Source organism: Solea solea, chromosome 6 (genome assembly GCF_958295425.1).
Source record: "Solea solea chromosome 6, fSolSol10.1, whole genome shotgun sequence".
In the NCBI taxonomy this organism is placed as follows: Eukaryota; Metazoa; Chordata; class Actinopteri; order Pleuronectiformes; family Soleidae; genus Solea; species Solea solea.
This window is the reverse complement of record NC_081139.1, coordinates 22745719-22756545: the sequence shown is the minus strand read 5'-3', so window position 1 is coordinate 22756545 and position 10827 is coordinate 22745719. Positions and strand designations below refer to the sequence as shown.

General features: G+C 38.9%; 1 protein-coding gene across 1 annotated transcript; it reads right to left on the bottom strand.

The window, feature by feature from the left end:
* Positions 1-5743: 5743 nt before the first annotated feature.
* fam72a (family with sequence similarity 72 member A) lies at positions 5744-10787 on the bottom strand. Its single transcript, XM_058632696.1, has 4 exons — positions 10219-10787; positions 9324-9401; positions 8341-8465; positions 5744-8260 (listed from the first exon to the last, which is right to left on the bottom strand). Exons 1-4 carry the CDS (start codon positions 10368-10370, stop codon positions 8166-8168), a joined length of 450 nt encoding a protein of 149 aa, XP_058488679.1. The 5' UTR covers positions 10371-10787; the 3' UTR covers positions 5744-8165.
* Between the last annotated feature and the right edge of the window lie 40 nt (positions 10788-10827).

Sequence of the window (10827 nt, the reverse complement as noted above, 5' to 3'; positions counted from 1 at the left end):
GAGTTGAACCCGTTGACAGCGTTATACAAGACCAACCTTCAGTCACATCATTCTAATCCAAATACCAACAAGGCAATCAGAGATGCAACAAGCCTCTGGCGGCCTCTGTTGGTCATGTTGGCAAGTGCAAGTGTGGAAGAACAGACCGACACACACAGCCACCAATCCGTGGGGTGAGTAATGATCACAGGAGTTGACACACTGGGTATATTTATTATTAACTGTAATACCAAACACAGGTGTGTTTATGTATCTGGCATGGCTGTGTGTGTGTGTGTTCCAGGTATTACTGTGTTGTGGGGACCTAAATCTGTTTACACAGTCACATTATGACTTGTCCCATTATGTAAATTATTACATACAACAAGGTGAAGACGTGTGGTAAGGTTAGGGTTAGACCAGTCGTAGTTGTGGTTAAGATTAGAATCTCCAGGAAATTAATGTAAATATAATGTCTTCTGAAGTTATGGAAAACTGTATGTGTGTAGCAGTAGTCCTCATAAAGACCAAAACCTGGTCCTAATGAGGCAGAAGCTCATCTCTTAGGGCTTTAGATTTGAATATGCTTAGGTATAGGGTTGAGGTGAGATAAAATTCTCACCTCCAGCCAACTTTAAGTTTAATTACTCACATATTCCTCAATATACAGCCATAACTTATGATAAGACACAAACTAGGTGTCTTTCAAGGTTCTCTCCCTGGATACAAAGGCACCAGAGGTTCCATCATAGGTCATCTCACCTGATAATCAAACATGTCCCTAACAATCTACATTTTAAGGTGAAGACATGTATATGTTAGGAGTTAGTAGTAGTTACAGTATGTTAAGGTTTGAGTCTCCAGGAAATGAATGGAATTGTGTTTGTGTGGGTCATTGCACATTATATCCACTAGAGAGCGCCAGAGTATTTCCTCTCTGAGAGTGTTGTGGACTATTGTGCCGACCAGATAGAAGGTAGATGATCTAATCCTTAAACAGGAAATCAGATCGGATTAACTAACATACCACAATGATGGTTTGACTTAATTAAGGCAGATTGCATCAGATTAGATCTGGTTAATTTATATCTTATTAATGAAGCAGAAGTCTAAACTAAACACTTACAGGGGAAATGTTTGGAAAATATGAATTCATTTTTTTACTTTATAAAAGTTCTTCTTGTGAGTGGCTTTGTTGTGTTTGCCCATGTTATTGTCACATGACAATCTGATGAAGCACACACATGTGTAATTGCATGTAATTACACAAATGATTTGTTCATTTAGAGGCAGTAATGAATATGAATAGTTGAATGTTATTTCTTACACCTGTGCTTCAGGGTGAGTCACAATCCTGCCATGAAAACGGCCTGTTTCCATTTTTACTCAGATCTGTCTCGGAGTGTGGAGGCCACTTGAAATTCCTGTAGGAACGCTTGCTCCCTGTTGAGGCCCATCCTGTCCTCACCTGGCGTTTATTTGTGTTGAGAAGTTGTGCAACCGCCCACTTCACTGCTGTATGTTCCACGCGCACACACACATAAACTGCTGCCATATTAACTCCATACCTGTCTGCCTAGTTTCCTTCCTCAACTCAAAACTGGTCTGCGTCACTCAACATTTTCAGAACAGCAGATATTCTGATTTTCGCCTTGAAAACAGTGTTGAACCACTTGTTATCTTCTCCTCACAGACCTTTCGTGCATTGAATGGCTTTTTAGAAGCTCGAGGGGAACTACTTTGTGTTTTATTGATAAAGAACAAAGCTGCTTAAAGTCTCAAATATTGACCCTTCTTTGAAGCCCCGTGCATGTTAACACTGAGCTGTTGTCTCCGGTGAGAACTGATCTGACAGACTTGTATTAGCACGTCAGCTGACAGTCACTGAGGCAGAGAGGCAGAGTACAAACAGCATTTGTAGAGAGGACACTCATAGACATGATGTATTCTTTAGCCCCTTACCCTAACTTTGACCATCATAACTAAATGCCTAACCTTAAAACCAAATCGTAACTCTCAAAAACACTTTCCCAAAATGTCCTCACTCTATAGTTTATAAGGTGTTTAGTCCACACACATACAAGAACACACAAAGACACACACAAACTTGTTTTTATATCACACACTAGTGTCTAACCTTATTAACCCTTACTCCTAACATAAATCCCATTTAAAGTTGTGGGGCCCAGACAAAATGTCCCCACAAAGTTAGGTTTTTATATTTTTGGAACACAAAGATATAAATAAAATAAGTAGACGCACAGACACACACACAGCTATCCTTTTAAGGCAGGTCTCTAACTCAAATGACCCAGGGGGCCAATAAGTGTCCGGTCTGGTCAGTGGAGGCCAGATCAGTAAAAACAAGTCCAACTGCTGTTCAGTAGGAGTGAGCAATATGAGCTTAAAGTATATCACCATGTTCCATCATGTAATCACAATAACGGAATTAATGACCATATGCCACAGAATTTCTTACTAAAAGATGTTTTTGATTTGGAACTCCATATAGTTGACTAAAAAAACATATTTATGATGCAAAGTGGATGTATAAATAGCAAAATTCATACCGTGATAATAAATTCAGGGGTTGCTTTGTGGTCCACGTGGGTTTGAGACATCTGTTTTAAGGACTCTGATTTGGCTTCCATTCATTTGAACAACATAACCAGTTAATGCCTAACCCTTACCTTCACCGAACCACAATTCAAATCTGAGCCCTTATCTTAACCAGTTCCTCAGAAATGAGCTTCTGCCTCATTAGGACCAGGTTTTCGTCTCCATTAGGACTTGTGGAAGCTGCATCAAACAACACATTTCCCTCCTTCTCTCTCACTGCCTTGAAAGCAGACTAAGCAGCTGCTTGGGGGCCCCTGATCCTATGGCCCCCATGGATAAAAAACATTTGAACATATATTTAGATATCTAAATAATGTTGAGCTCGAGTTGTTTTGGTTTTATTTTGGCCTGGGCTGGCGCTGGTCACATGGAGCTAATTTGGTGAAGCATTAGTCCTGATTAGTTATTTGGTGGATGCTACATGAACATGTGAAAACAAAGCAAACCACAAATACTTTGTGTGCATTTTTTTTAATTTTTGCCATATCTCTGTACATGTCCTAACAGCAGCAGAGAATTCTTGAGGAGACGGCATGCACAAACAAATAATTAAACTTCAGTCAGCTTGTTTCAAAGGTATAGTTTCTTTTTTCTTCTTGTAGCACACGTTGAAGGCTCATCACCAGCGTTTCTGCACAGGTACTAAAATGCTAGAATATTTATACATACAGTAGGTCTATATCCATGTAGTCATCGCCTGCTTTTATTTAGTTATAATGTATACTGAATTAAAAAAAACTGATTCAAGGTTCACTGTGTTGTGCGTTCAGAGATTCTCTTCCGTCTGCTTATACCTTGGGTTGGAACTCTGGCATCAACAAGGCATTTTCATCCCAGAAAACTGCAGCTCACTGGATATTTTCGCTTATTCAAACCATTCTCGGCAAACACTGGAGATGGTTGCTGGAGGAAGATCCCAGTATAGATCAGCAGCTTCTGAAATAGAATTATTTTACACACACACACACACACACACACACACACACACCAATGAGTGATAGTGATTCTACCTCATATACCAGTAGTGAACTCACATGAGCCATGAGCAGGAGCAGAGGGCAGCACAGGGAGCAATGGGGATTAGGTGCCTTGCTCAGGGGCACCCCAGCCTTTCGACCTTATCTTGTGATTTGACATGGCAACCCTCCGGTTACAAGCCCAATTGCGTATGAAAGATGAGTGATATAAAAACAGCTTTAAGTGGTCATCAAGACTAGAAAAGTGTGTCTATGCTATATAAATACAGACCATTTCAAAGCATTAAGTTGCTGCCATGTGATTGGCTGATATTTGCATGAGTGGTTAAAATACATACTGCATGTCAAAGTGTTCACCTCTGTAAACTGTGTATCAAGTAGGAAAGACGTTGATAGATAATATAAATCATCCCGAGTAATGTCCACCCATGAAATTATTATTCTTTCTGTCAATATTTATTAAAAAAAATCAATATCAAGTTATTTTACAGCTGCTGAGTGGGAGGAACTGGAGTTTTGCTCTGTGGCTTAAAACGTATTTATTCCATTTAAAACTTCCTTCATACATTTAGCACATTATATTGTATATTATACTGTAATATTTCACTCAACAATTGGCAGCTGTTGCACATGTGATCGCTCTGGAGGAGGAGCGTTGTGTTGTTTCTGTGCAGCTGCGTTTTCCTGCAAAAGAATTCCACTTTTTATTTTTTTTTCCCTGAAAATCTAAAGATAGAGGATGACAACATGTGCAGACGCTTACGATTTACCGATATAAATAAAACTGACTTGACTGTTTGATAAGGTCACCATCAATCTTGGAGAGAGCTCGGGTCATGTGTTGGTGGTGGTGTTGGAACGGGGAAAAGCAAGCACAATATAGTGCTTTATATAACAGCAATGTTCAGAGCCATTTTCACTGACCCTTTTTGTTTTATTCCCGTAATAGGATCTTGTGTGGACAACAGTATGATGAGGCGTAACTACAGGGGAAAAAAAGACAAGAGTGTCATTTGTGAGAGGTTTTCCATGATGTCTCTGTTAGTGTCAGAGCCGGCCAAAGGCATAAGCCAACTCACATCACCAGGGGGCCCAATTGTGTGTAGAGAAAAAAACATTTCAATGTTTTGCAGTTGAGTTTTTATGATCTGAAGCTTGTTTAAAATTCTGACAAAACCAAATTGACTCAGTGGAGTTGAAACCCACTATCACTACACGTGGTACACTGATTGAGAAGGTTACGCAGTACAATTTCTTGGGATTTTATTGGATGAATGTCTCTCCTTCACTCCTCATATTCAACATCTGTTAAAGGAGTGAAAACTAAGGCTGGGTTTTTATTCTAGAATTAAGTTTTGCCTTTCATTTCAGGCTAAAAAGAAACTTGTTGGTGCCACCTTCATGGCTGTACTCCATTATGGAGATGTTATTTACAGGAATGCTGTCTCACATAGTCTGTCCACTCTCCACTTTGTTTATCACGGTGCGCTAAGGTTCATTGCGAACTTTAAAGTACTCACCATTGTCTTTTACAAAGCCGTGTTGGTTGATCTGCTCCCATCACATCTATGGGCTTTTATTGGTCAAAAAGCAAATTTGCATGGTCTTAGGTCACAGGATTAGTTTTTATTGTCCGTTCCATTAGTCACAGCTGAACGTGGAAAGATTTCTAAATCTGCCGCTCCTTGTGACTGAAACGCTCTGCAAAATGACCTAAAACTTGGAGGAGCTGGTCTGACTGAACACTTTTACTACTACTAATGGAATGACTTGGAGGCCCAGACTTCTGGCTGTAGATGTTGACTGATTTTAACTGGTCTTAATGTCACTGAGCCGACATTTGTAGCGCACTTATACTTTAATCTAATTACCGTTTATTTATTTTGTACATGTATAATGACTATAATGTGTATAATCTCTGTAACTTGGAAAATGTGCCACTGCAATAGTCAAGCACCGGCTACTATGAGGTGGTGGGAGATTAAAGCTCTCAAATTAAAAATGTAACAAATTAACAGACCTGAGGACCCCATAAAGGCTTAGGCTTATGCTGTTGAGTGTGAAGATCATATGTCAGGCTCCTTCCATTTTAACTTTTCTGTGAAGAAAAATAGCCTAAAAAGTCAAATAAATACACAAACAAAAGAACGACTGGGCATGTACAATGTTTTGAAAAAAAAAGAAAAGTTTATTAAGTTAACAAGCATACAAAACAACAATTTTTTTTAATTTATTTTTTTCAAACTACCGATGCAGTTTCAGTGCAATTCCAAAATATACATTTTCAGCAGGGCATGTTAATCAAAGTTATTCACGTCAGGAAACAGCCATTTTAAATAACTCTTTTTGATTATCGTTGACACTTAGCCAGAGGAAGCTTGCAGGTGATACCCTCTTGAGGTAAGACTGTACACATCCAGCCAGTCATTAAAGATAACAAATCCAAGCACTACATCACAAATGAAATATTAAATACAAAACAGAAGTACTGGAGCACAATACAAATCAATGCATTTGTAAACAAAGTGTGTAAAAAACAGAAAAAGAAAAAAAGAGTATGTGGTTAAATTTTTTTGGTTTGCAGATTTAATAAATACCTAGCTGATGAAATGTGTCCCATCCGTTTACCACATAAGACAGTATTTGGTGTGCAAGTGTAGCAGACATGTCAGTTATAACCTAAAGTGGTGAAAGACGAGAATGTTTTCATCCTCTCTGTGTGTGTTCTTACAAAACTAAACAGGCTAATGCAATAACTATACTTAAAAACACTATCTTCCTTTATCCTTTTCCTTCAGGTAACATTCGATATTTGCTTCTTCTTTTTTTTTTTACAATGCTTTTCAACAACACAGGTAGACCGGATCATTGTTTTAGCAGGGCACAGCAGTGAAATAATAGCAAGAGCTTGAGGATGGCACTGCCATAAAAAGGACTGATCTGGCCTTAATGCTCTTTGTGAGAGGAGGATGCTGAAGCTTGGATTCTGGCAAACCAGGCTGATGAGAAAGGCCCGGTCATTTGGTGATGACCAACTAGCTAACTAACGTACATCATCAGCCCAGAGTCCACAGATAAACAAAGGTCATTTGTCAGCAATCACAGCAGCGCTAAGGCCAATGTAATACTGGAGGATCGAGACTCCTCCAAAGAAGCAAAAATAGGAAAAGCTATTTTATAAACTGGAAGAAAATCACTTATCAGAGGGGGAGCCAGTGTGTCCGTTCAATAATCGATATGTTCCATGATTCTATGGAGTTGATTTTATTTCTTCCTTTGCCACAGGTGCTACAATAACGCTGCTGCATAAAACTGTGGTGAAATGAAACCAATTAACACTGAAATGCACTTCCCAATTCATAATTTTGCTCAATAACCCACATTAAAAAAGCTGTGGAGTGACATGAAAGTACAACTATTTTCATTTTCATTCTAGTTCTCCAAAAATCATTGATCCAGTACCTTTTTTTTTGTTTGTTTTTTTAAATATCGCATGAAAAAAAGTACAAAATGCATAAGTTTGCATGTTATCACACAATGCTACAGTCAGATTAATCTGGGTGTTAGACACATACTGCTGCCGTCAGGTGTATAACAAACATATTATTATATCAAAAACATAGTTATATAGTATGTCAGATTGCAAGGTCAACAAATTCAAATATGCCCTTAAACAGCAAGGAACTCATAAATATTATATATATATATATATATGTACTGTATATATAATTCAATATTTGTGCCATTTCTCCAGTACATGGGATTCAAAACAGCACTCACGTCAGCACCCAGCCACACAGACAAAATACAAGCCTTTTAAGACATGACTGTCAATGGGAGTAAATGCTTATTACAGCATAGTCGATGTACAGATCACAGTGGATCTGTCATTTAAAGGAAAGGAAGTGAATTGTGGTCATCTTGTTAGAAAAGTGGACTTGGCGTAAACAACGGCAAAAGCACAGCATTCGCTGGTACACTAAGTTCCACCGACTTATTATACCTCAAACGTCTCGTGAGGCCAATCAAAAAGCCATGAGATTAGTGGAAAGTGATGGAAAGTCAAACGCACTAGATTAAAGGCTCTAGTTGTTGTTGTTGCTTTTGTTTTCGGTCTACTTCAGCCACACATTTTAGAATAGCTCACGCAAATATACAAAAAGAGAGAGAAAGAGAAGAATGTGTGACAGTGTGTGTGTCTGTGCTTTTGACAGTGATGAAAAATGATGATGAGAAAATGCATGGTCACAGTAGAAAGGATAATTCACCACTGAATTACAAAGAGCCAAAAACACAAAGTTTAAAACTGTGGAGACCGTTTGTGGATGTTGGCTTAGCCAGTGATGTCAAAGCAGGTGTTCTCCATGAGCTGAAAAGGCAAAACACCTGCTGTGACCTCAGTGTGGGATATGGACTGAAGTGCGGCATGGTTTAATATTTTATTTTTGACCCATGCAGAGCAATACAGTGGCCCTTTTTCTGCCTTTTGTGATTCAGTGATCAATGACCCCTTTAAAAGCTTCTCATTTCTCTCTCATCTCAGTGTAGGTTTTGAAGCTCCACCTCAAATGTTGTTGCACACATCCCTCTCTACCTGATGCACTCCTCCTCTGACGGGGTTTCTGATTCTTCGTTCTCACTGTCTTCCAACTCCGGAAGATCTCCCCACAGGAGCAGGTTCAGGCCTGCAGACAAATTGGATGCTTATAAAATGTGAAACTGACAACTGAAATACCAGTGTCACTGAAGGAGAGCTAATACTAACCTGTCACATCCAGTCTGTTGAGAGTTGAAACCGCGTCACTGTTGAACATCCAGAAATGGCCATTGTTGCAGGAGAGCAGGCAGGGTTTACATGGGGCCACGACATGATAGCCCACAACATTACCACTGTGAGAGAGCAGGCGAGAATAAAGATGAAACATGTGTCAGCACTAATGAAAGAAAATGCTTACTCCACTAGTTGGTGTCTATTATCTAACATGTTTGTTGTTTGCCCAGAGTACGACAACAACAAAAGCCTGGGAATACAAAAGAGGTGCACACGAGCCTCAGTGTAAACACAGGCACTGGGTAATATTTGAATTAAAAGCTAGACTTTTTCCTATCTCTGGACTGTACACCAGACAAAAGAAAACATCCTGCATTTGGCATTTTTCCTCTATTTCCTGGTGTGAAATGGACCAATGGATTAATCGAGATGATAGATAACATACAAGTCAACATACTGCCGACCTTAATCCATTTAGGATTAAGGTCACATTAGCATGTGGACTACATGAGCTGGCATTTGGCTTTTTTTTTTCCAATAATCTTTCAGTTGTAAATGTTGCCAATTAGAAAACTTATCTCAGCTAAGTTCACTTGTTTTTATGTATTTAATATTTAGTTGTGATTAAAAATAGTTAACTGCAGTGAAGACGTGGAGGAGTGAGACAGACTTTACTGATATATATTAAATTATATCAGTAAAGTCTCTTATTTCTCCTAATTACTACACTACTACTATAGTTAATACCTATTATTATAAAAAAGTGTTACCTGCCTATCACAAAATTAGCATACTTTTACCAAGTTGTTATTCAACTATAATGCTACATGTTACCTAATTTTTTGCTGCCTCTGAAAAACAACTTCAGTGCAGGACCTGCTTGTCAGCTGAGCCTTCTGTTTACTTATTACAAGAGCAGATGGTCTTCCCATAGCAAACAATACAGTGTGCATGTACCACAGAGGAGCTTTACCTACCACTTGAGACACGCAATGTCTCTCAGTTTGCACTTGCAGCTTTCAGTGGTGTAGCAGCTGGCCACAAAGTCAACAGTCCTTTTGGGGAGGTGCGTGCAACGAGAAACAAACATGACCATGAAAGTTAAAAACCTAAACCACACGCAACAAAAACTGCTAATCACATGAGTTGCATTGTTTAGAAAAGGTCTCAAACTCCCCTTATTATCAAGTTATAATGAAAACAGACCCACAACCTCCTCCAATATAATACTAAATATGATTGTTAGCTATTGTCACAAACAGCAATATGTATTTAATGCAAAAGATCCTCATTTGGAGGATAAAGCGGTGGATTAAAGTTTCCTTTATTGAGGCTATAGGCAGGCATAAAGTGAAATTGGGGCAGAGCTTTCGTTTCAGCAGACTAGTTTATTTACATTGCATGCATTAATTCAACAGAAAGGAAATAGTACTAATAATACTAGAAAGAGTAGAAAAATAGTACTGTAGTCAGAAAATATTAAAAATAAAAATACTGTTTTAGTTCACAGTAGCAGCAAATTATATTGCACTTGTTGGTTGGTTCAGCAGCAGTCATAAGGTGTAAGTAATATTGTAATATTATACCATGCTATACCATTGTATTATACCATGTTGTAATATTGCACAGGCAGGATTGCACAGCACATTGAAAAGGTACATATGTGCTGTATATAAGTGGGTTTACTTGTTTTAGTGTATCGTTCCATTTCATAACAAACACTTTTATTAAATTATGTGAAATACCATCATGAATATCGTTACTACGTTATCGTGATGGATGATTTGAGACCCTGGTTTAGAAACACCTGGCAGCAAAACAAACAATAAACACAGTCCGGTTAGCAGTACTGCTAACAACATTAGCACTCACCTATTGGGGGGTATATCCGTTGAAAAAAGCTCCACTTCAGTGTCCGCAAGAAGCACCGCTTTCATTCCTCTCGTGCAGAGCAGACTGTCGCAGAAGACGCAGTTCACCTGTGTCACACACTTGTTTTTGAAATTTGCGTTGGATGTAGACATTGTTTTGCTCCTGCTAAAATGGACGAATTCGCTCGCCCGTTCTCTGACAGCGAATGCAGCGGAGAAACAAAACAAAACACGCGAGTCGTCCACCGAATATGCTACTTATCCGGTCAGTCTGCGATATTAGTAATAAGAACTTATTTGACGTTCGCGTCGCTGCAACGTCCTTGTGCAACGATAGCGTTTCCCTAATGAGAAGACGGAAAGCAGCTAATGTTAGCTTAAACGCACTAAGAATGTATTTCCGTGAGAGTATCTCGCTCTAAAATAATTACGGTACACTGCGTACTTAATAGATTAACGATTTCAGCGAACAACGAGCCTGCTTTACATAACTGGCCGAGCAACGGCTCTGCTACACAGATAACAACTGAATAGCTGTCACCTTTGTTTACAACTTCCTGGTGTTTAACGGCACTTCCCGAAACTATCTTTAAAAGACCCATCACTCGAC